Source organism: Python bivittatus, unplaced genomic scaffold (assembly GCF_059951505.1).
Source record: "Python bivittatus isolate LINGU-HERP-01145 unplaced genomic scaffold, Pbiv_v1 ctg000590_np1212, whole genome shotgun sequence".
Classification (NCBI taxonomy): domain Eukaryota; kingdom Metazoa; phylum Chordata; class Lepidosauria; order Squamata; family Pythonidae; genus Python; species Python bivittatus.
This window is the reverse complement of record NW_028277086.1, coordinates 98,051-124,286: the sequence shown is the minus strand read 5'-3', so window position 1 is coordinate 124,286 and position 26,236 is coordinate 98,051. Positions and strand designations below refer to the sequence as shown.

At 46.8% G+C, this 26,236-nt stretch overlaps 1 protein-coding gene across 1 annotated transcript in view; it reads right to left on the bottom strand.

Moving 5' to 3' along the window:
* Window positions 1–26,236, bottom strand: part of IQANK1 (IQ motif and ankyrin repeat containing 1) — a 31,906-nt gene that overhangs the window by 1,046 nt on the left and 4,624 nt on the right. The window contains exons 3-12 of the mRNA XM_088149276.1: window positions 19,220–19,353; window positions 18,790–18,954; window positions 16,688–16,879; window positions 7,860–7,985; window positions 4,141–4,280; window positions 3,677–3,731; window positions 3,351–3,443; window positions 2,594–2,702; window positions 1,895–1,991; window positions 1,290–1,418 (exon numbers count right to left, since the gene is read on the bottom strand). Of these exons, the coding sequence (XP_088005402.1) occupies window positions 1,290–1,418; window positions 1,895–1,991; window positions 2,594–2,702; window positions 3,351–3,443; window positions 3,677–3,731; window positions 4,141–4,280; window positions 7,860–7,985; window positions 16,688–16,879; window positions 18,790–18,954; window positions 19,220–19,353 (1,240 nt within the window). The remainder of the gene's footprint in view (window positions 1–1,289; window positions 1,419–1,894; window positions 1,992–2,593; window positions 2,703–3,350; window positions 3,444–3,676; window positions 3,732–4,140; window positions 4,281–7,859; window positions 7,986–16,687; window positions 16,880–18,789; window positions 18,955–19,219; window positions 19,354–26,236) is intronic.

The following is a 26,236-nucleotide window of genomic DNA, read 5'->3' as shown; positions in this document are numbered from 1 at the left end:
CCGCAGAGAAGGCCTGCCTTCTGGACTCCGCTAGTCGGCGCTCTTTTGCCGAGGGGGTCCGGAGCATGCCCTCTCTGTGTGATCGGGTGGGACGGGTTGAAGTCATAGGGGAGAGGCGGTCCCTCAGGTAACCTGGTCCCATGCCATGTAGGGCTTTAGAGGTGATAACCAGCACCTTGAATGGGACCCGGAAGCAAACCGGTACCCAATGCAGCTTGCGGAGCAACGGTGTTACATGGGTCCTTCTTTGGGCCCCAAAAATAACTCACACGGCTGCATTCTGGGCCAGCTGAAGCTTCCGGATACTCTTCAAGGGTAGCCCCACATAGAGCGCATTGCAGTAGTCTATCTGGGAGATAGCAAGGGCATGAATGACCGAAGGGCATCCCGATCCAGGAAAGGGCGTAACTGGTGCACAACTGTTAAAGTGTGTTTGGTGACCAATGTTGCAGCAGCAGTACAAAGCTGGGAAGATTCCAAAGAAAGGAAAACTATTGGAGAGGTTGGTGTGTACATCGTCATGGTTGAAATGATCCCCTGCTCCCTCAGGAGAATGGCATTTGTACCTGACCTGCATTCGAGACCAGTAGGCCCTATATAGTCGCTTAAAAAGGAGAGGTCCAGGGCTGCATTCTCACAACACGCTAAGCTTTCTCCAATTTTCTGTTCCTTAGCACGTAACGCCAGCTCAGCCCATCTGGTTCATCTATAAATGTACCGGGCAAATCCAGAAAGTGGGTTGATTCTTTGGTTAATTTGGCGTCACTGAGCCTGCTCAACTGCTGTTGACTGTATGGCCAAGTTAAAATGTTGTATGAATGCAGCTACCATGGAGTCCATCTCTGTGGACTTGGGCTGAATGGGTTTACTTGAACTGTAATCCATGGAGATAGTTGGCTTTGTTCCTGCATCTCTTTTGAGTGCTACTTGCTCCTTTTTTGGAAATGGCAAGATTCAAATAGCCTGTAGAAGTTGCCCTTGGCTGCATCTCCAGTTGTCTAAGTGCCTTGGCCTGTAATGGCATTGAGAGGGTCTCAGATCAACGTCCATTAAGGACAAACACAAGATTTTTTTACAGGTGCTGCAGAGAGATCCTCCACCTCACCCCTGAACCTCTGGATCTATTTTCTGTATGGCCACAGCCATATTTTACAACCCAATGCTTCACCCTTCTCTCTTTTGTTCAGATGACCTCCTACTGCCCCATTCCTTAGGTTCTAGGGCACCAGAGAGGCCTCTGGCCCATTAAAAGTTGCTCTGGGTTGATGGCACGTAATAGAAGCACTCACATTTCATTCTCAAGGATTTTCCTGCTCAGCACCATCTCAGTGAGGCCTGGCTGTAGCCGTTCCAGTTGCTTTTTCACTGTGTCAAACATGTCCAGCTCCATCATGTCAAAGACCAGGGGCTTTCCATAGCTGGGGATGGGTGGGCCAAGAAGAGAGAGAGAGAGCGAGAGTTGTCCTCTGTGGATGTTGGTAGGCCATCTGCCAGAAGGTACCTTTGTGCTTCTCATCAGAACCCAACTTCCCCTTCCCACCTCTGACATTGTTTGTGGCACATCTGTTGCCCTGTGCTGTCCTCCCACACCACAGCTGGCTCAGCGCTCCCCATGGCCGTGCCGTGTTTGGCTGAGCCCTACCGAAGAGACCCCAGCAAGGCCAGGCGAATGGTCTCCACAGCCATGTCAGCAGGATTCACGGTGTTCAGGTAATTGGTGTCACGATAACGCAAGAAAATTGCTGCCTGGCCAGACGGGTCAATGATCAGGGGCCACCTAAAGGGAGGGGAGGAGAGAGCTGGTGGCTGGGATGGCAGTCCATCTACTGCTCGAGCCCACAAGGCCCTGCTTCCTGGGGAGGACTGCCAGGCAGGCGCCCTCCTTGCCACTCACCGCCCATCTGCGTGGATTTTCCCACCCACATCTTTCATCAGCACGTCATCCAGCTCTTGCACGGAGCACTTCAGGCCCTGAATCTTCGAGGGCGACCCTGCTGAGGCAGAGCACAGCAGTGAGGGACTGGTGGCTGCCCTCCAAACCACTAGGGAAGCCTTGGCAGCATCTCCCTATTCCTTGGGGCCCCTCCCCAGTGCCCTGGGCTCTTTTTCTGATGGCCATCCAGACCTTGTGGAATGCTGGATCAACTCCCTCAACAGGCTCTTCTTCCCTGAGCACAACATGCCACCTTTCTCCTCTCCTCTCCTCTCCTCTCCCTTCCCAAACCAGCCTGCATTTCGAGGGCGAGGCTAACCCTTTCGGAACAGCCCTGATTCCTTGTTCGGGGGCAAAGTCACCTGTGTTCAGAAATGATCTTGAGTAGGCAGTAGGAGTAGGCAGGGAGCCACTGTGAAGAACTGCAAGGTTGAGGTAGCCCAGCTCCAAGTTCAGGAGCGCCCTTGGAGAAGTATGGGAAGGACCGTGCAGGGATCACCCCCAGCCTCAGCCTCAGCCTCAGCCTCAGCCTCAGCCTCAGCCTCAGCCTCAGCCTCAGCCTCAGCCTCAGCCTCAGCCTCAGCTGGGTTGCCCGTTGGCTCTAAGCAGGCTCATCCCTTGCAGCAACTGTAAGTAACCCCAGGGAACCACGTCGCTGACCCTCCTGCATTTGCTCTCGCAGCTTCAGGCGGCTCAGGGACAGCTTCTCCTCAGCATCCTCAGCAGCCACGCGCAGCCTCTCCACCAGCTCTTCCGCATCGGCTATGGCCTGGCACAGAAAACACCCTCTGAGCAGACAGGATGAGCAGACGTGGCCCAAGAGAGCGTCGCCTTGCACAACACGTTCACCAGGCCAGCTGCAGGCCTCGCGCCTTGATCCAAGGTGCAAAACCGGGTTAGCCTTTAACCTTAGTTTCCTTGTGGCCTAGCAAGCTATGTGAACCAAGCACAGTTGGCTAGTTTACAGTTTAAGATATTATTAATATGAATAATATGAATATATTATTAAGAGCCTCAAAGCGTACTAATCTAACATCAAGCATGTCCTGTGAACATGGTCGATTGCAACTGTATTCAGGTGGAGTGGGTTAGCCACCTCCAGCTGTCTCCAACCCCAGACATTCCCCCACCACAGAGAGAAATGGCCATAGCATGAGCAACAACTCTGAGGGGATATCTTTTTCCTAGGCCCCTGCAGATGGGCTGAGTAGAGCCCGGGTGCCTGCATCCCATCACCGAGCTGCATGGCAAATCGCAGAGAGCTGACCGGTGCATCTACACTGCAGGGGAAAGTCTTGCCATGCCTGGGTCGATAGCATACAGCGCCACAGCCTTGCAATCTGCAGCCTTTCAGAGCATCCCTGAAAGCCGGAGCTCTTGGGCTGTGGAATGCACCTGGAATGGGGGTGGCACTCACGTGGAGGGTGATCTCTGCGTTGCCCATCTGCTTCCGCTGGCACTTGTCATGCTCCGTTATTCGTCGGTTGAGTTCAGCATAGGCCTGCTGCAGCTGCAACACAGAAGAGGCTACATGGCTGGGAAGGTTCATCTGGAGCAAAGCCATCCCGCTAGATCAAGGCCAGGCAGGTTTCGGTGACAAGGCTGAGCTTCTTCTCAGATGCACGGAGGGCAAGGCTGCAAGCACTGATGTCAAGGATCAGGTGCAGCGTGCTACGTGCCCCAAAAGTTAGGCTGGCAAACCAGACCCCCGAGAGCCTCCCTGGGGGAGAGTCTGGCTCTCACCTCCTTGCTGCATCTCTCGTGCTCCTTGGCCAACTGCTCCACTGCTTCTGCAGTCCTGTGGGGACCAACAGGAGTCAAGGACCCAGTTTGAACTGCTCACTGAGAACACTTGGCCCTCCTGGTCTTTCTCCTTCTCTGAAGGGGAAGTTGGAGCCTGACAAAGTCCTTGGTGTGGGACTTTGGGGCTCCCCCAGATCTAAATGGGGAGGTGCCACTGCAACGCTAGGGTTCCCACAAGCCTCCTTTGAGTGTCTGCTGTAGACTGCTTAAGAGAGCCCTCTCCCCCCTCCCCCCACCCACTATAACAAAGATGCGTCTTACACCACCTCATGTATGTACGTTACTTACAGACCACTTTGTATGCCAAAGCACTCCAAAAGTTGTTCACAATCAGAGGAGTACAGTAGATACTCAGAGGCCACGTTAAAACGACGCAGGCCAGGGAGGGGAGGAAGGGAGCTCACTGGCGCACTTCTGCTTCCTTGTGCTTCTGCTTCTGCAGGGCTCGGCGCTGCTGCTCGGCCTCCATCTTGTGGAGCATGGTGTCTGTCAGGGTGATGTCCCAGGAGTTCAGGATAGCCACCACACCGTCCAGAGAAGCAACCTTGGGAGAAGCAACCACAGGCCACAGCCTGAGAGGTTCACAAACAAGAATGGGTGCAAGAATAATATTCCCGAGAGTAGGACCAAAGGACAAAATGAGGACTAGGGCCATTCGTTCTGTGGGCCAGGGGACATCCCAAGCTATGCCTAAGACTCGGCACGGCCAAGCACGCCTTTGGGAAGAGTCTCCCACCCACACCTATGGGGCACATACAGTGCATCGCCTTGGCCTGCTGAAACCCTCCCAGTGAGCAGGGGGATGCAGAAAACAGTACTGGTCTTGGAACGTCAGTCTGCCTTTTTTGGGCCTGGAGCCAGCGGTAGCTCTGGAGCTCATAACCGCCACAGCAAACATGGACCTGATCCCATTGACTAGGGCTCACACATTAGATCTCTCTCAGTTTGGCGCATTCCACTCTCTCCTGAGGCCAGAACAGAAGGGGTGGGAGGTATTAACCTGAATGCCCCGGCAGAGCTGTCAAGCTGAAGAGCCAAACTTTCTGTGAATCCAGTGCTTTTCTATCTTGAAATGTGATGTAGAAAGGAAGAAAGAAAGAAAGAGGACTGCTTCACAAGAAGGTTTTGCACCCTGCGTTTTTCTGCTCAGTCCTGAGAACCACCCACCCATGCCTGACAAGAATCGTTTTGAGAATATCTGCTTAGAAAATAACTGTTTCAAATACATGGTTTAAGTTTATTCATAAAAACACACTGCAAAGGAATGAATATAAATCTAAAAGCATGCTTGTTTATAATGAAAGAAGGAGAATTAATGAAGGATAGGAGGACCAGAGGTTCTGAATGTGGGTCACTCCAATTTCTTAGTAGTGTCTCGTGTGGGCCTTGAGAAAAATGCACATGGAAGAAAAGTAAACTCCAATGAAAGAGTAATAATTGCAGGAAGGGAAACTATGAATCTTACATGACAAAGGATTGGAATATAGATTAATCTGCCAAGAGAATGACAGAAAGATGTAGAATACGGTCGGAACAGAAAGAAAAGAATATTTTTACAAAATGCCACAGAAGTGGCATTCCAACCAGATGCTTCCAACCAGAAGTCTGGAAAAGAGGGCTTGGTGGAAGGACAAAGCGGCTGTGAAGGAGAAAAGATTGACATAAGAGAATGATTGCTGCAAAAAGTAAAGATGAGAAAAAGTTATTGTATAATGTGCATACAGAGAAAAAGAAGGTAGTCAAAGAGAGAAAGCAATGAGGAGTTATGATTAAATTAAAAAAGCAGAAAAACATGCAGTGTGATTTGGATGGAAGTAAAAATGGTTTTGAAACAATTGGGTGAAGAAGGCTAAAAAGACAGGGAACAGAATTAAACACAGATGTGATCAAATTATTTGGGATGAGGCGAGGAAATGGGCTAAAATGAACAGAGTGAACAAGAAGAACTGTCCAATTTGGTATCTGGGTACAAAAATGTAAGGCACAGACCTGGCTTGGTAGTAGTACACGTGAGAGTAATTTGAGTGTCCTTTTCAATTACATTTGATCTGGGCGTCCTTCTTGGCCACAAGCTGAACATGAGACAGCAGTGCGATGCAGCTCCTCAAATCTTGAGAGAAGCACAGAGTCCAGATCCCAGGAAATAGCTTACTCTGCTCTGCCCTGATCTGGCCATCTGTAGTAACAGGCCCAGCTCTGCTCATGGCTGCTGAAAAGGAAATACCTAGCCTTGAAAGTCTGTTCCAACGTTATTATTCTACCATTTTTAAAAAATGGATGCACAGGAAACCCTCCACGCTGTAAGAATGTTGAAAAATGATAAGACTACAGGTATAGCTGGAGAAATTTTAAAATACAAATGTGATTGCCTCATGACATGATTTAACACGTATGAAGACTGCTCCCGTGTTAGAGGATTGGAAGAATGCGATCCCTAACCCTAACCCTATACACGCCCTGTGGCACGTAAAGAAACGTGGCACGACTGAAGGCAAAACTATCAGGAATTAATTTCTGAAGTCTGCCTGGGAAAGTGTTTGGCAGAGTTACAATCAAAAGGAAATGAGACGTGACAGTGAGTGAAATGGAGAAAGGGCAGTGCAGCTTAATGCAACCCAGATTTTGGCTGTTTAGTAGATCATGGAGAAATGTATGAATGTGAAAAAGAAAATTTGTTGCTGATTTGGAGAAAGTGCATTGTAAAGTGAGCAGTCTTAAATGTTTTGCATGAATATGTTGCGGGGTGCAGTAAGAGTGGCACGTGGTGAATATAAAGCCTGCATGAGCGCAAATGGAATATGTAGCAAATGGTTTCCCAGTGCACTGAGTACAAGGCAAAGTAGCGGCATGCTCTTGACTAATGTATCTATGGATAAATGTGTAAGGAAGGCTTGGGGTGACTTCAGAGGTTCGTTGCTTGAGGATGTGAGTTCGTCTGCTCTTTTGTATGCATGTGATGCCATATTTTTAGCTGAGAAAAATGTTTTTGCAAAAAGTGTTAGATAGAGGGTATGATGCAATGAGGCGTGTTTGACAGGGAATGTAAAATTTGCAAGGTTTTGAAAATTTAATTTTAAAAAATGTACCATTAGTGATTCAAAGCCGCAAACAATAAAAAGAAAAAAAATCCAAATCCAAGAAAAAGAAAAAAGAGAGAAGAAAAGAAAAGAAAAGAAAAGAAAAGAAAAGAAAAGAAAAGAAAAGAAAAGAAAAGAAAAGAAGGGCCGTACCAAACCCACAGAAGAATGCAAAAAACAGTATACCGGCCACCCGTAGAGAAGGCTGGTGACAGCAATACACACTCGTATCACAAAACGGGCGCGCCGATCCCTGTGGCCACTGCAGGCTTCGCACCAGGCCCACAACCTGGGGGGGCTCCTTCCAGGGGGCAGGCCAGCCACAGGAGAGGGCCCATCAGAGGCACTGCTTCAGGGAGGGGACCTGTAAGCAGTTACACTTAAGCGGAGCAAGTTAAATAGCAAATACTGAATTTGTTTACCTTGGTAGAAAACTTATTAAAGAAGGGGAATTTGAAAATGTGGAAATGCTGGTAGCGGGTGGTCTGCTGAGAGAAACGGATCTTGGCTGAAGTGGCTGTGGCCAGGAGCGCCTGCCCACTTTGCTCCATGGAAGTAAGAGTTGGGTGTGTGAGGAGGAACATAAAGAGAAGTTGAATGCAGGGGAATGAGGTCCTTAAGAAAGGTATCTGTTGAAATGGTCAAGGATGAGTGGCTGCTGAATGAAGGTGGACCGAGTGCAAAAGTAACAGAAGAGTGTGGGGTTTGGCCGTACCGAGACTATGAATGAGGATGGTGAGCGAATGGGCTGAGAGAAGTCAGGGTTAAATGGAGCTGATGAGATCTTCAAGAACAGAAAGGCATGGAAAGATGAAACTCTGGTAAAAACGGTTTAGCTAGGTTTACTTTTGTTTTCCTACCTCATGCCTTTCATTACTTCGGCTTACTACTTTTTATGCTTTGCATAACCCTGCTTACCTTGAAAGGAACAGGGCAATGGGGACTGTACGTGGATTCCGATTCCCTTGGCATGCACACCCGCTGCAGAATCCAAGGCCACAGCGAAGAGGAGGAGAAGCAATTGGTTGCAACAAGCTCAGGCATACCTGTCCCGGTGTGTTGCCGTCATCAGCATAGACTCGAGGATCAGCCCCATGCTGGAGAAGCAGCTCCACCGCTGCCAAGTGTCCCCCAAAGGCTGCTCGGTACAAGGGAGTCCGATTAAAAGCACCCTAAGAAAGAAAAGGGAGAATCCAACTGGGTTGATACCAGCCACATCAGTTGTCATGTGTACTGCACTGGATGGGCGGATTCAGTACAAAGGTGACATCCTGAAGGTATCTGGGAGCCAAGCCGTGTAGGATATGAAACCATTCCCTTGAGCTATACTTGGAAACCTACCGATACCCAACAAAACTGGTGTCATAGGGCTGAAGTAGCTCTCAATTGGTGGGCTTCAGATTCTACACCAAGGGCAATTTCTGAGTAATCTTCAAGGGTAGCCCCATGTAAAGCAAATATATTCCATGTCATGATGACATGCCTCTCTGTGGCCAAGGCCTCTGGCCACAGAAACAGCCATAACTGGCACACCAGCTGAAGTTTGCCTAAGACTTTCCTGGCCATGGACCCCTCCTGCTGGTCCAGCAGTGCTGCGAATCCAGGAGAAATGGCGGTGGGAGTACAACCTCATCTAGAGCCAGCAGAAAGCCATTTGGTGGTGGTGGTGGTGGTGGGGGGAGCCATAGTTTCCTTTTGGTAGGATTCAGTTTTACTTTGCTTTTTCCCGTCAGCCCCTCAAAGCTTCCAGGCATGGGATAAGGCCCCTACCTTACCTCCAGCTTAGCTTGGCTTGATAATGGGCAACTGGGTATCCTTAGCACACTGACGATCCCTCACCCTGAACTGACCAATAACCTCTTCCAGTGATTTAATAGACAAGTTGAAAGGGTGAGGGAGCCAGATCCAGTGGCAGCCCCCAGAAGACTGGCCACCAACTCAACCACTCCTTCTCCAGCACCCACTCAGGAAAGAATGGAGCCACTGTAGATAGAGCCACGCACTCCCAATCCTGACAGATGGACCAGGAGGCTACCAGGGTTGTTCAAATGCCACTGAGAGGTCTTCTAGGGTGGGGAGGGTCACACCCCTCCATCCAGGTTCTGATGCAGCAGCCCATGTGGTTTCCTCTCATGCCTACACAGCTTAAAGGGGTTCTGACAATCTGCCTCATCTAGAATACTCGTGCCTCACCACTTTCTCCAAAATCTTCTCTTAAAAGGGGAAATTGGAGACTGAGTGGCTTCTTCAAGAAGCACCATAATCTTCTTCAAGGCATCTAGTAATACCTCCTCTTCCAAAGAAGCATGAACTATCTCTTGAATTGAAGTGAAGATACTGAAGTGATGGACAGCTTCTGCCTTTTAGGAATGACTATCAACAATAAAGAAACCTGCAGTCAAGAAATACACTGCAGGCTAGCATTGGGTAGAGTATCAGTGAAGGCCTTGGGAAAGATATTCAGATGCTTTAAGTGTCTACACATACAAATGTTAGAGTTGTTAAGACAATGGCTTTCTATGAATGGGAAATGTTTTAAGAAGCAGGATAGAAACAGTATTGGCACTTTTGAACTTCGATGCTGTAGAAGACTCTTGAAAATATCATAAATAGTAGAAAAAAAAATGGATCATAGAAGAAATCAGTCCAGAGTTCTCACTCGAGGCACAAATGACCAGGTTCAAACTATCATATTTTGGCCGCACTCGGCTCCCCTGAGAAGTTCATAATGCTGGGAAAGGTGGAAGGAAAAAGAAGAGGAGGAGGATCAGCAGCCAGGTGGATGACTCAATTACAAAAGCAGTGAAGGCACTGCTAAGAGACCTAAAAGGTTGAGGACAGATCATCCTGGAGAAAGCTTATGTGTGGTCACTAAGAGTCAACATCGATTTGACAGCAAATAGTCATTGTTACGGTTGGTCGCACAATCAGCCAGATGTTTAGACTGGATTTGGCATTTTTATCCACCTATCAAGACCTTCCCAAGGACCTGGGATAGGCACATGTTATTATTGTTATTGTTACTATTTTGAAAGGGGGGGGGCTTTGATTACTGGACTGTTCATCTCATAGCTTGGTATACAGTTCCCATTGCACCACTGTTCATGTACTCATATATTGTTTGCTAATGACATAAGTAAAAGCAGTAAAAAGTTCCTAATTGGAGGTGGGATCTTATTTTTCTCCTTGGATGACCTGGGAGGGAGTGAAGTTACCCCTTAGAGCTTCCCCTGTTGGTGGATGGGGGGAAGGCAGGTGTGATGAGAATAGATTCTACAGAAACTGGGGGAGATTCTATTTGACAAATCTCTAGGGGGAATTTGGTTCCCAAATCTAGGACTGGCTCCACTGCTATAACTGGGGCTAACATCACTCAGCTTCATGCCTCAGAGATCATATGTGTCTCTAGCAGCCCAGGCTGTGAAGTAGTCCTTTAGCAAAGCTTCTAGAACTGGCTGAACCCCACTGTTCTGAATGAACAAAGATCCATCAATAACACCCTTCTTTTGTCTGGACCAAGCTTCACTTTGTTAATCCTCACCCAGTCCAGGTACTGAGTGAGCATGTTCACTGCCTCACTTGGAGCTGATGAAAAGAGGGGAAAAGCTCATCTTATCTCTGTAGGGAGGGAAATGTATGCTTTATTTCCTCACTCAGTTGTCTCATATACAAATAAAATAGATTGGGAGATGGATAGAATTGCATTGTGGCAATGTCATGAAAAAAACCCCTTCATGGATCACTGCCTTGTCGTGGCAAAGGGGCTTGAATAACTCAGTGAAGCCATGAGCTATGCCGTGCAGGGCCACCCAAGACGGACAGGTCATGACAGAGAGTTCGGACAGAATGTGGTCCACTGGAGAAGGAAATGGCAACCCACTCCGGTATCCTTGCCAAGAAAACCCCATGGACAATGTTAAAAGGCTAAAAGATATGACGCCGGAAGACGAGCCCCTCAGGTCGGAAGGTGTCCAATATGCTACTGGGGAAGAGCGGAGGGCAATTCCGAGTAGCTCCAGAAAGAGCGAAGCGGCTGGGCCAAAGCCGAAAGGACGTTCAGCTGTGGATGTATCTGGAAGCGAAAAGAAGGTCCGATGCTGTAAAGAACAATATTGTATGGGTACCTGGAATGTAAGATCTATGAACCAAGGCAAGCTGGATGTGGTCAAACATGAGATGACAAGGTTGAACATCAACATCTTGGGAGTCAGCGAACTGAAATGGACGGGAATGGGTGAATTTAATTCGGGTGACCATTATATCTGTCAGGTTCGGTCAGCACGGGGCTTCGGGGAAGCTCGCAGCCAGACCACGCGAACTCCACCGGCGGTAGCTAGCGAGGAAAAGAGGAACTGAAAGCGCCGCTAATTAATGGGCCACCTGCGCCCGGCCAAACAGGAAAACCGCAGCGGAAGCTTTAACTATACACTGATAACGGCGCAAGCCAACAATGAACGGGGACGCAGGCAGCGAAACAAGATCGCCGCACAGCACAGAACCAGCGGGCTTGCACGGAACGGGGAGGGACCAACCCAAGCCGGAGGGGACTGCCAATCAAGGACAATGGACCCTGACCGAACCTGCCATCATGAACAATCAAGAGGGATTATTGGGGGGCCGATAATCTGCAGCGGTAACGCGATCGCAGGGCAGAAAAAAGCGCGGGAAGGGGGGAATATAACGAGTGATGCAATTGTACCAAGCCAGTCCTGGCTTTGCTTGTGACTGCTACGTTACGCATGTTGTTGTTGTTTAGTCGTTAAGTCGTGTCCGACTCTTCGTGACCCCATGAACCATATTGCGCCAGGCCTTCCTGTCCTTCACTGCCTCCCTGAGTTTGCTCAGTTTCATGCTCATTGCTTCAGTGATGCTATCTAACCATCTCATCCTCTGCCGTCCTCTTCTCCTTTTGCCTTCAATCTTTCCCAGCATCAGGGTCTTCTCCAAAGAGATCTCTCTTCGCATTAGGTGACCAAAATATCTGAGCTTGAGCTTCATTATCGATCCTTCCAATGAGCAATCAGGGTTGATTTCCTTTAAGATTGACTGGTTTGACCTCCTAGCAGTCCAGGGGACTCTCAAGAGTCTTCTCCAGCACCACAGTTCAAAGGCATCAATTCTTCGGCGCTCGGCCTTTTTTATGGTCCAGCTCTCACAGCCATACATTACTACTGGAAAAACCATAGCTTTGACTATGCGGATCTTTGTCGGCAAGGTGACGTCTCTGCTTTTTAATATGCTATCTAGGCTTGCTATAGCTTTCCTCCCAAGGAGCAAGCGTCTTTTAATTTCATGGCTGCAGTCTCCGTCTGCGGTGATCTTGGAGCCCAAATAAATGAAGTCTGTTACTGCTTCCATTTCTACCCCTTCTATTTGCCAGGAATTGATGGGTCCAGATGCCATGATCTTAGTTTTTTTAATGTTGAGTTTCAAGCCAGCTTTTGCACTCTCCTCTTTCACCCTCATCAAGAGGCTCTTTAGTTCTTCTTCACTTTCTGCCATTAGGGTGGTATCGTCCGCATATCTGAGGTTGTTGATGATTCTCCCTGCAATCTTAATTCCGGCTTGTGATTCTTCCAGCCTGGCATTTCTCATGATGTACTCTGCATATAGGTTAAATAAGCAGGGTGACAGTATACAGCCTTGTCGTACACCTTTCCCTATTTTGAACCAATCGGTTGTTCCATGACCGGTTCTGACTGTTGCTTCTTGGCCCGCATACAGATTTCTCAGGAGACAGGTAAGGTGGTCTGGTACTCCCATCTCTTTAAGAATTTGCCACAGTTTGTTGTGATCCACACAATCAAAGGCTTTTGCATAGTCAATGAAGCAGAAGTAGATATTTTTCTGGAACTCTCGTGCTTTCTCCATGATCCAGCGAAAGTTGGCGATTTGATCTCTAGTTCCTTTGCCTCTTCGAAACCCAGCTTGTACATCTGGTAGTTCTCGGTTCATGTATTGCTGAAGCCTAGCTTGTAGGATTTTGAGCATAACCTTGCTAGCATGTGAAATGAGTGCAATTGTGCGATAGTTTGAGCATTCTTTGGCGTTGCCCTTCTTTGGCGTTGCCCTTCTTTGGAATTGGAATGTTACGCATGAGTAAACCTCTTTTGTGAACCACACGTGTCACGGGAGTTTCTCTGTCGAACGGGGCAAACCTTACAATATCTACTACTGTGGACAAGAAACCCTTAGAAGAAATGGAGTTGCATTCATAGTCAATAAGAGAGTGGGAAAGGCAGTAATGGGGTACAACCTCAAAAACGACAGAATGATCTCAGTGCGTATCCAAGGCAAGCCATTCAATATCACAATCATCCAAGTCTATGTCCCAACCACTGATGCTGAAGAAGCTGAAGTTGACCGCTTCTATGAAGACCTACAACACCTTCTAGAACTAGCACCAAAAAAAGATGTCCTTTTCATCATAGGGGATTGGAATGCTAAAGTGGGAAGTCAAGGAGTAATCGAAATAACAGGCAAGTTTGGCCTTGGAGTACAAAATGAAGCAGGGCAAAGGCTAATAGAGTTCTGTCAAGAGAACAAGCTAGTCATAGCAAACACTCTTTTCCAACAACACAAGAGACGACTCTACACATGGACATCACCAGATGGTCAATACCGAAACCAGATTGATTATATACTTTGCAGCCAAAGATGGAGAAGCTCTATACAGACAGCAAAAACAAGACCAGGAGCTGACTGTGGCTCAGATCATGAGCTTCTTACTGCAAAATTTAGGCTTAAATTGAAGAATGTAGGGAAAACCACTAGACCACTCAGGTATGACTTAGATCATATTCCTTGTGAGTACACAGTGAAGGTGATGAATAGATTTAGAGGATTAGATTTGGTAGACAGAGTGCCTGAAGAACTATGGACGGAGGTCCGTAACATTGTACAGGAGGCAGCAACTAAAACCATCCCAAAGAAAAAGAAATGCAAGAAAGCAAAATGGCTGTCTGATGAGGCTTTACAAATAGCTGTGGAAAGAAGGAATGCGAAAAGCAAGGGTGAAAGGGAAAGATATAAGCAACTGAATGCAGATTTCCAGAGAATAGCAAGGAGAGATAAGAAGGCCTTCTTAAATGAACAACGCAAAGAAATCGAGGAAAACAATAGAATGGGGAAGACTAGAGATCTCTACAAGAAAATTGGAGATATGAAAGGAACGTTTAGTGCAAAGATGGGCATGATAAAGGACAAAAAAGGCAGGGACCTAACAGAAGCAGAAGAGATTAAGAAGAGGTGGCAAGAATATACAGAAGAACTATACAAGAAAGATCTTAATGTCCCTGATGTCCACGCTGGTGTGGTCACTGACCTTGAGCCAGACATCCTAGAGAGTGAAGTCAAGTGGGCCTTAGGAAGCATTGCTAACAACAAGGCTAGTGGAGATGACAGTATTCCAGCTGAGTTATTTAAAATACTAAAAGTTGATGGTGTTAAAGTGCTGCACTCAATATGCCAGCAAGTTTGGAAAACGCAACAGTGGGCACGGGATTGGAAAAGGTCAGTTTATGTTCCAATTCCAAAGAAGGGCAACGCCAAAGAATGCTCAAACTATCGCACAATTTCACTCATTTCACATGCTAGCAAGGTTATGCTCAAAATCCTACAAGCTAGGCTTCAGCAATACATGATCCGAGAACTACCGGATGTACAAGCTGGGTTTCGAAGAGGCAGAGGAACTAGAGATCAAATCGCCAACATTCGCTGGATCATGGAGAAAGCACGAGAGTTCCAGAAAAATATCTACTTCTGCTTCATTGACTATGCAAAAGCCTTTGATTGTGTGGATCACAACAAATTGTGGCAAATTCTTAAAGAGATGGGAGTACCAGACCACCTTACCTGTCTCCTGAGAAATCTGTATGGGGGCCAAGAAGCAACAGTCAGAACCGGTCATGGAACAACCGATTGGTTCAAAATAGGGAAAGGTGTATGACAAGGCTGTATACTGTCACCCTGCTTATTTAACCTATATGCAGAGTACATCATGAGAAATGCCAGGCTGGAAGAATCACAAGCCGGAATTAAGATTGCAGGGAGAATCATCAACAACCTCAGATATGCGGACGATACCACCCTAATGGCAGAAAGTGAAGAAGAACTAAAGAGCCTCTTGATGAGGGTGAAAGAGGAGAGTGCAAAAGCTGGCTTGAAACTCAGCATTAAAAAAACTAAGATCATGGCATCTGGACCCATCAATTCCTGGCAAATAGAAGGGGTAGAAATGGAAGCAGTAACAGACTTCATTTATTTGGGCTCCAAGATCACCGCAGACGGAGACTGCAGCCATGAAATTAAAAGACGCTTGCTCCTTGGGAGGAAAGCTATGGCAAGCCTAGATAGCATATTAAAAAGCAGAGACGTCACCTTGCCGACAAAGATCCGCATAGTCAAAGCTATGGTTTTTCCAGTAGTAATGTATGGCTGTGAGAGCTGGACCATAAAAAAGGCCGAGCGCCGAAGAATTGATGCCTTTGAACTGTGGTGCTGGAGAAGACTCTTGAGAGTCCCCTGGACTGCTAGGAGGTCAAACCAGTCAATCTTAAAGGAAATCAACCCTGATTGCTCATTGGAAGGATCGATAATGAAGCTCAAGCTCAGATATTTTGGTCACCTAATGCGAAGAGAGATCTCTTTGGAGAAGACCCTGATGCTGGGAAAGATTGAAGGCAAAAGGAGAAGAGGACGGCAGAGGATGAGATGGTTAGATAGCATCACTGAAGCAATGAGCATGAAACTGAGCAAACTCAGGGAGGCAGTGAAGGACAGGAAGGCCTGGCGCAATATGGTTCATGGGGTCACGAAGAGTCGGACACGACTTAACGACTAAACAACATGCAAAAAAATCCAAGGATCACTTTTGGGGGTGCCCATCCAAGAAGGTGTGTAGAGAGTGAACCATCTGCATCCAGTTCTGGAAATGTTCTAGTAGGAGACCATGGCAGATGAGGCACTTCCTGGACTTCCCTCCCATGCATTAGCCAAGGCAGTGTTCACCCGAGCACCAGGCCAAAGGTCCAGCTGAAATGGATCTAGAAAGCCCTTGAAATGTGTCTAAGAATATCTGGATTGGGTCAGCTTTCTCCCACTTAAAGAATTTGCCCGGGAATGGAAGTTTAGCTGTTGATCCGTGGTTATTCAAAACTTCTGGGTCAAATATTTTTTTTTTCAGGAGTGGTTTCAGACCATGTCTTCTCATAAAGAGGGTTAAAGTTCCTCAGTGGCCCAATTGCACACATCCTTCCTGCTTGATGTGATAAATCAAGTAGCTGAAAGTTGAGGAAACATAATTTAGGACCATAGGAAAGGCATGATGGAACAGATCAAGGGCTACCTAGTTTGGTGATCTCTTCCCACAATCATCCAATTAAGTTAGGGAGGATCTTACCTGGAATTGTGTGTGTGTGTGTGTGCGTGCGTCCACATTAGGATCCAAAATGCAAGGACAGCACAGAGAGGACCAACAGCACGGCACAGATCTGCTTTGTTTGTGATGCACAAAGCTGGCTCCTTGTCCTCGTGGGAAGAGGCGGAGAAGCCAGGATGGCTGTGCACTTTGGGCAACCAAGCCAACTGCTGCCCTGGATGCACAGGTTTAAGTCCCACTGGCTATCGGCAAGCATTGACAGATTCCTACCATCATTCCTTTGATCCCCTCTTCTAAACCAGACTTTTCCTGACCGCAGCCTCTCCTCTCACCCACCGCACAGCCAAGTGCCTTCTCTGGAGCTGATCTCACAGACCACCTGATCAGCAGTTCCACAGGCCAGTGGAGGCAGATGCATCAGCCCCTGGTGGGCTGCAACCCAACCAGAGCTGCTGCAGACCCCCAGGCACCTCCCTTGCCCTAGCAGCTTCTCACCCTGCTGTTGGGATTGCCTCCATTTTCTATCAGCATCCGGATGGCTTCGGGATGGCCCCCTCCAGAGGCCTCAGAGAGGGGCGTGTTGCCATTGGCGTCTGTGCAGTCCACCATGTTGAGGTGATGCTGGAGCCGGACAACCTTCCCGTTCTCATCTGTTCCCACACCATTCTTGGTATCCAGATCTGCCACCTTGAAAGATCAAGTTGGTTGGGGTTGTCCAGGAAGAGAGGACTGGCAATTCTGCCTTATGAGGCAGAACAAGGCAAGTTGAGTTTTGGCCCTATTTGACAGCATGCTGCACCCGGTCTCCTGCCAGCCCCTTCTAAACCTCTCTCTAGTGTTTATGGAAATGCACAGCTATGCAGTAGGATCAAAGCTCCTTTGTTTTGGGAATGCTCACTCCCCACCTCCTGTCACCCAGAGTGCCCAGCGCTCCAAGACCCTTTGCACCCAGTGAGCATGGGCAAGCAAGTCCCCTGCCCACCATGGCTGGAGGATTCTGGGGCCAGTGAGCTGAGGGCACTGGTGGGACTATTGCCTTGCCAAGGAAATTCCACACATGAGGGATGAGGATGAGAAGATGAGGCACAGTTGAAACATGCCAGGTTTCTTAATATTTAAAAGACAGTTTTCAGATTCCAAGTACACAAGTTAATGACCTTATCTGGCTGTCAAAGTCTACCCTAAGACCTAACCATCCTGCTGTTCCTTAAAACTATGACTTATCACGAGCTCCACATAAACGAGAGTAGATCTTCTATGCTAGAATTTATGAGTAAGTCTGGGATTATACAATATGCAATTAGTATAATGTTGAACATGCTTCAATCTTAAGTTGAGCTATTTAGGGAGTGGGCAGAAGGTAGATGTCCTCTCCCTCCCAGCTGTCTCTCTGGACTTCAGCCAGAGCTCAGCCAAGCCACTTCTGCTAGGGAAGTTCACGGGACATGCTTTTGGGAAGAGGCGCTCCAGTGCCCTATGGCTCTGGCTGAGGAAAGGCCTCCCTATGCATCAGTGCGGCGTTCTGGATCTCGGTTTCTGGGTTGTCATAGCATAGTAACATTTAAATTCCTCCTTCCATTTTGGGGGGGAAAAAATTAGGTACTTCAGTACCACTCTCTGAGGCCCACGGGACATATTCCAAGGCCACACAGCTTGACAGTATGACAAAAACAGACGAGGGGATTCAAATGCAATTCAGACTGCTGAGGGGGAAGGAGAAATTAAAGCCTTTCCTTCCCCCGCTCCCATGATCCGCAAGTGAGCACAGACAGTGATGGGTGGGTGGCCCTTTCTTCTCAGCAGCAAGGGCTCACAGACATGGGTGGGTGGCTCCCAGAGAGACGTAGTCCCCACAGCCAGGGCAAACATCTGCTCATTCCTGACTTAAGTGGTAAAGCTTGAAGATGAGTAAGGAACAACTGTTTTGCCAAAGACAACGAACCCATCCGCTTGTACCTTTGTACCATTACTCCCCCGAGGCCATAATTTTGTCCTTCTAGCCCCATTTCACCTCCAGAACTTTAAATACTGCTGCTCTCGGGGAATTGGATGATGGCTGCCCGTAGAGGGTCTGGCAGCATCTCCAGCCAGAAGAAGCCCAGGGCCGCTCTTTTCACCTATGGACTGCTTCAGATTGATGAGCCCTGTTTCCAGGGAGCTGGAAGAACACATATCGTGGGCAGGGTGTCTCACGTGAAGGGAGAGGAGAGGGCTGCCATTGCACAATATGCTGAACCGGGTTACCACATTAGCCGATTCTCTTCCTTGGCACAGTGCTCCGAGTCACAAACTAACCAAATAGTTAGTTGGTTTGCGCAACCCACTAAGCCACAGAAAAGCCATCCAAACTGAACGCTAACCGAGTGTGGCATGTGACACACCTGCAGCTGCTGGGTTTGCAGCCAGCCTGTTTAAAGGCCTTGTGTCAATGCGGTCAGAGACTACCAGCACCAGCGTGACAAGAAGGGGAGAGAAGAGGTCCTAAGAGCTCCATGGCCTTTCTTGGGCTTCCTTTCAGCAAAGAAGTTCTGTTTTCCAGCCTGGTGCTGGTTAGGGAGAAGCGCCCTACAGAGGGACCGCCAGCGCACTCTCTTCACCTCTTTCAGAACTGCCTTCATCTCCTCCACATCTCCTTCAAAAGCTGCCTCCAGCATCCGTTTTCTCCTCTGCTGCTCCTCTCTCTGCTTCCTCTTTTCTTCCTCTTCTTTCTTTCGCTCCCGCTCAGCTTCTTCCTGCTCCCTTTTCACTAGAGCAACGAAAGCCTGCAACATAAACAGCCCAGCGAAGACCCCCATGTTGTCCCGGCAGGGAAATGCCTTCACAGTAAGGGTCTGAGGATGCCAGCAGTGAGGCCCAAACGTGGAGAGGGAATAACATTCTTTATTGATCCTCTCCTCTGGTTTTAACAATTCCAAAACACAACTACTACCCTAAAAAGCAAGGATTACTGAGGCTCAGCCCATCTTATTATGTCATCAGCCACATAATTGCCCCCCCTGCTGTTTTCAAAGTCGTCCAGCCCCTCACCTCTCTTTGGAGGCGATCCATTAATTCATTGTATTCTTGCTGCTCCTTCAATCGCCTCTTTTTCTCCCGGCGCGCCAGAATCCGACGGAAGGCGCACTGCAAAGTGAGTGCAGCCTTTGCTTCACAACTCAGCTCTGAGCAGAAAAGAGAGCAGAGGGCTATAAAAGGAGATTCCGAAGGCCTTCCCGGTCCTCATTTCTCTTGTGAAGGCGTAGCTGCCAAGCAGAACGCACAAGCTCTCTATAAAAGATTGGGAAGGGTGAACTGGCATCAATGAAGGATCACGGTCACCAGCTTATGTTCGAAAGAGCTTTCGGTATGGCAGTGCTTTAGCTAGGCCAGAGGCTGGATGGCCCACCTGAAAGTCAGCACTCAGGTCCAGATGATCTTCACCGGAGGACTCTTACTGGACTCAGATGTGAGGTGACCAGGTAGTCTGGTCCTGAAAAAGCCTTCAAAGGTTACAGTTACAGTTGCCCAAAATCAAACCCCCTTTTATGGGCAGGGAATTCAGAGATCCAACTCCATGCATTCTTAGGTGATACTGATGTTGTGGATCCACTCTAGTCTCAATTACAACCTGGTCGACTTGATCCAGTGTCCTCCTGGATGGGTTTTGTTAAGTGGGGCCAGTTTTACAGTTGGGATATAACATCTACAATGCACCAGGAATACCCTTCCTCTGCTCTGCACCAGGAGAAGGGCACCAATGCTGGCCTTTCAGGTATCTCTTAAAAAGACCTTTTATGTTGGTCTTCCCAGCCACTAATTTCCAGAAACATTGTTATGTACAGGGACTGTTGTTACTCCTTTGTTTTGCTTTATTCTAGACTGATTTTCTAAAATAAATCAAGTGGATCTTATAGGAAAAATGTACAACCTCTTTACAATAAGCATATTTTCCTAAGGGCTGGAAAATAATGTTTAAAATAGGTTTAAAAATGGAGGGGATGGGGAGTAAAACAAGTTATAGTTTAGGATTAGCTTAAACCCATTCCAGATAGTAATAACAAAACCACCTTGCTTAGAACTTCCCACATACTATAACAATACCTCTATGATTCCTAGGCTGGTTGTTAGTCTAAAGATTGCAATATGCATTGGACGGAAAGAGCAGAAGAAAAAGAAGGGGGGGGAGGAGGAGAGCATGGAATCATGGGGTTGGGACCTTAGAGGCCTTCTAGTCCAGCCCCCTGCCCAGGGCGGGAGTCTTCAGAGCACTCCAGACAGGCGGCTGCCAACCCTTGCTTGAAGACCTCCAGCGATGGAGCTCCCACCTATCTGGAAGGCAGGCTGCTGCACCGCTGAAGAGCCCTCCCGTCAGGAAAGTCCTCCTCATCTCCTAGACCTCCTTCTGTGAAACCACCTGGCACCTGTTGGCTCTTGACGTTTCCTCCACACCTCTTCCCTGTGACAGCCCCTCAAGTCTTGAAAGGCTGCTACCATGTCTCCCTGTGGCTCTCTAGACTGAACATGACCAAGTTCCTTTAACTACCCTTCAGGGGATTTAGCCTCCAGGCCCCTCGCCATCTTCATCACTCATCTCTGCCTTCTTTCCAGTTCCTCAATGGTCTTCTCGTATTGTAGTGACCACACAGTATTCCACGTGTGGCCTGACCAGTGAATGTAGAGCAGTACTATCACCTCCTGAGATCTTGACAGGAAGCTGAGCCCAAGGAGCCATCCTTGCTGAAAAGGAACCCATCTTGTCTTGCTCACCCTCTTGGGGACACAACAGGAGTGGGGGCAGGACTGCTCTAAAGGCTGCTGAATATTTGGCTGCTCCCACCCTCTTCTGCAAGGCTCCAGAAGAGTCATGGGGTAAGAGGACAAGTGCCACCAGGCACTGCAGTTGGCTAAAATATGAACATGGTCTTTTCTCTAATTTGTGATAAATTAGGACGTCTGGTAAACTGCCAAAATGTTGAAGATGACATGTTATTACTTTCTCTTGTAGATGTGTGGAGATATAAACACCCACTGGAAAAAGAACATACTTATTCTTAAACATACTTAAGAACTCATCACTACCTAAATGTGTGGAAGTGGAAATTGCTCCTTTGCCCTGTGCAGAGCACAGTCCAACAACGGTGAGCCTAGGGAGAAGAACAATTGGTTGGAAAAGCCGGAGGCTGAAAAATTTATTTTTGCTGCAAAATGATACTGAATGAGTTTCTTTCATGCCTAACTTGACACCTGATGTTTCTTTATTCACAGTATGGGGATCTAGCAAAGCCTTTATGAGAGGACCATTCATTCTTATAACTTCAAACAGAAAGACATACAAAACCAGAAAGATATATTGACAAGTTCTTTGAAACAACCCGAACTGAGGTGCAAGCAGAACCCCATGCTGGACATGTTACAAAAATTTAAGGAGATTTGTAAACAGTTCTGGAAGCAAAGGAGAACTACAAGAAGATCAATTTTGTCAAATAGAGATAATTTGAAAAAAAGTAACAAACCAGAGAAATTATTAGCTTATCAATTGAGAAAAGAATTGTTACCTCAATCTGGGATGGCAAGAAGTATGTCTCAACTGCAGATGAGATGACAATAGTTTGTTAAGAATTTCACTCAATTATGTGGTAGGTAGTCGACACCAACTTGATGGTGCATAATCAATCAATCAATCACTCAATCACTCAATCAATCCAAAAGGTACCAAGTTTCAGAAAGAGTCCAGAGTCATCCAGAGCTATCTCTTTATTGAATGCTGGTTATAAACTTTTCTGGCAGGAAGACTAAATAATCTCCTGGCAGAATTCTGCTCTAATGGGATTTGTTCCAAAGAGAATATTTTGAGTGCTGTTGACAAAATCATTCAAAAAAACAAAAAGGCTTGGATGATTTTTTTTCCTGATGTGGAAAAACCTTTTGATAATATTGAATGGTCTTTTATGCTTTTGATGGTGAAGAGCAAACAACAAAGGTTTGGTAAAGTAAATGGAATTTATCAAAAACAAGTTTTATCTTAACAGAGACAAGATAAAAACTGCTCTCTTTCACCCTCTTTGTTTATTAGAACCATTACCAAGGAAGGTCTGGCAGAATACTAAATGTTTCAGAATCAAAATGGCAAGTCAAGAACCTAAGTTACAACTGTATTTACAGTTACTGATCCAAGGAATTCGCCAAAGTCAATAATGGACATACACCACAATATAATAAGGTATCAGGATATTGGATCGACAAGACACAAATGATCACATGGAATTTATCCAAAGAGGATCAACAATGTTTAAGACAAACAACAGGGATCAATACTAATGTTAAAATTATTAAATTTACTTAACTAGAAGTAATACAGATTTATTCAAAAATAATTATTTGCAGATTTAGGAGAGCCTAATGGTGGCATTCATAGATAGAAGTAGCTGAGATTATCTTGGTTGAGAAAAATATTGATAGTAAAAAATGAATGGTCTTCCAGGAGCTAATTTTCTATTCAAAATGATCCCAAAGAGCTTTGATGAAAAGTTGCTGAATGAGCGGGAAAGCACTTTAAGCATTTTCATCTGGTTAAATAAATGACTGAGCACTGAACCTCAAATTTTACAAGATATAAAAGAAAGAGGGGAATTGGTTGCACCAAATCTGAAATCACACCATCAAGCCAGCAGTTTGACCTGGATCCCAGGCTGGATTGTAGCACCCTATGTAGATGACATCTTTGGAAGGAGCAGGACTCACATGAATAGCTTTGGACTGAGATGAAAAAAAAGGCTGTAAGTATGAGAAATCACCCTGTTAAGAGCAACTTATTAAAAATATGAGATAAATACAAAAAAGGACTTTAGTTCTAACCCTAATCCAGGCCTATCTCCTCTGACTTCAATATTAAATATACATTTTCATGAAGAAAAATATGCTAAAAAATTGATCAATGGAAATGAAATGTTTATAACAATAAATCAGTAAATATGCTTTAAAATACAGCATGCAGAGGCTGAGTTTGTATCCCACAGTTAACTAGATCAGTTATGCATCCAGGGCCTTTGTTTGCACAATATGGTAGCTTGGTTAGTTTTAACTTCGGTTAGCTTTTTCTGTAGCTTGGCATGTTGTGCACATGCCCACATGCTTAATTTATGGCTCAATGTATTGTGCAAACCCCAAAATATGTCAATTCAGTAACCAGTTAAAAATGTTGTGTGAACCCAGCCAGGGAGTGGGATTAAACGAACTATGTGCATATTGAAGAGATTTAATTCATAATTCATTAAGCTTATATTGTACTTCCTTCTAGTAGGTCAGGGAGGTAGACAACTGAGCTGAGGGAGAATGCTTTGCCAAAGACACCAGCTGGTTCAATGGTCAAGCAAGAAGTTGAAAGCTGTCCGCCACATTCCCATCCCTAACTGTGTAAGGTAGGGATCAAACTTGGCATCTCTTATTTCTTTATGAATGACCTGGAGTTAGAGCTTAGACATGAAGGTCCCAGAATTGTTGATGGCATCAACTTTTGGGTGGTAGAATTAAAATGTTATTGTGAGGATCTGCAGAAGGATCTCTTAGCTGCACGAATGGACCTTAACATAGCAAATGCAGATCCAGTAAAGTAAGGGCAGTGGTTTAAAGTTCTATAGAAACCAAGGGGGTCTGAGCTGCCAATGGCTCTGCAGGAAAGAGGTCTGAGGTCCCTGGTGGAGGGGCTCAGCCAAAACGTTTGCCCACAATGCGGCGCCCGCGAAAAAGAGCCGAATTTCATCTCAGGAGTCCCGGCTGCCGGGATAGTCATGCCCTTGGAGAAATCCAGGGTGTGACTGGCTCTAACTAATTACAGCACTGTGCACAGATCTGAACATGTCTTCAGAAGAGCACCGTGGAGCCGGAGAAGGGTGGAAAAGGCCAGCCCAGCGGACTAGGCAGGAGGAGTGCATGGGTGAGGATGGCTTTTTAGCTTGGGGGGGAAGGCAGCTCGGGAGAAGGAAAGGCCTGGGCAGAAAGCAGGGCAGAAAGCACCTTCTCCCGCTCCTGCAATATCACCACATGATTCCGTGGGGATTCAGGCCCAGCTGAAAGGACGTTCTTCCTTCCACAGCTGCAGAACCTGCCGTTGCCTGGCACAGGGCAGCTCCAGCTCAGCGGGAGGACAATTCATGGCAGGTGGGATGTCACCAGCGCCTGAGGGCTGCATCCTGGCCTGGCTTGCAAGCAGCCACCTTCCCGCCAGATCCTGAGCCCACCGGGAAGGCCATTCCTCAAGCCCTTCCAGGACTGGCTACACCCAAGATGCCGGAAGCCTGATGGGGACATCCCAGTTCCCCTTTAGCTCTTCGGCGTGAGGATGGGCGGGGGGCTCCACGGACCTCAGGAACATTACAGGCCACTTGCGGAACGGGCGTCTCTTCTCAGGAGCCCGGCTTCGGCGCGGCCTCCTTCCTAGCTTCCTGATGCAGCCCCTAGCCTGGGGGGCACTCCACTCCTATTGCACACAGGCAGGCAGACGTGCTTCCGGGGGACGCTCTGGGCTGCGTGCGCCCACCCTGTGCCGTGGAGGCCTCTTTGCTTTTATTTTTATTTGATTTTAATAGATATTTAGAAGTGCCACCGGAAAAAAAGAGATTTACACATTGTGTAAAACTCAAAGTAACATTAAATTAGTACTGCATATAAAGATAATCTTATATCAATTTTAGCAATCATTAAAATCAAATAATAGCTAGCAAAGCCAATCAATACGTTAAGGATCATTCGTCAGAATACACGATTAAGAGGAGTTTCTATCTAATAACAAAAAAGGCCTATCCTTATAGCGTATCAGACAAGATCTAATATTTTAAAGCATTACATCGAGAGAAGCCCAAACTTGGCTCTCTGGTACAAGACCCTGTGCAGAATTATAGCCCATAAATGGTTTCCAGTTTAAATTACTTTATCAGGTTTGTTTTTTAAATATGAAGTTATTTTTGATATTCATGCATACTTCTACTGCTTAGCCTGCCATTTTTCTCAAGAAAGAAGTATATGTAATTTCCAGTCAAAAGCATAAAGTAGAAATTTATGGAAATTGTTATCATATACAGAGCAAACTCCTATGCTTTATAGGAATGTAAGGGTTAGGAATGCTTAGCACAAAAAAGAGTCAGTATGTAAGATTTATTTCATTCTATGGTGAATTGTCTTCCAGAATGGTTGAACTTTATGACATTCCCACCAAATGTGGAAAAATGTTCCATCCTAAGTATTGCATTTTGAATACTGCATTTCCATTTTTGAATATGAATTGCTTTTTTTAGCAATGAGCAACAGAGTATTATACCTAAAAACTGTACTGTTTTCTCTGAGTGTAATAATTGCAGTAAATTTGATATTTATCTTCCACTTGCATATCAGTTGTGCTGCTTAAATTCTGCATCCATTTAACCATACATGTGTGTATGTACAGGAAGGTAGGGGCCCATGTTACTAGAGGATAGCGCTTTACTTTGAAGCACCCCACCACCCTGCTTACCAAGGAATGTAATTAAAAACAAATCAGGGGACATGTGAAGCCCGATTGATGGATGCCAACAAGATGTCAATCAGTGGCCCTCCCTGCTGCCCTGTTCACACACCCTAGAAGCTCCAGTTTTCTCTCATCACAACCCCGCTTGGTGGTGGGACAGTGGCTTTGTCGTGCATTTTTCCAAAGACAGCCAATAAGCTGCAATGGCAATATTATGGGAGCACGCAGCACTGATGTCCCTGTGCTGAGTGATACAGATCAGTGCGTTCTTCTCCTGCCTGTTTCTCTCTGGTGAGTGAATGCTAGCTGGATCACCACCCTGTCCTGTTGGTGTTCAGGAATTTCAGCTCCCTTTTAAAGGAAAGGAAAGGGCAAACACAGCCAAATTTCTCCCCCACTGCAAGATCTTATCCATCTCTCTGAGGATCTGTGCTGAGGCTTATACCAAGATAGCAGTACAGGCTTGGGTGCCAATCCGGGAAGGGATATGCCTAATATTCCTGCCAGAAGCCAGGTGGGCAGGAAGGGATGGCATCTTGGTCTTCCAGTGGTTTTATGGGGCTACA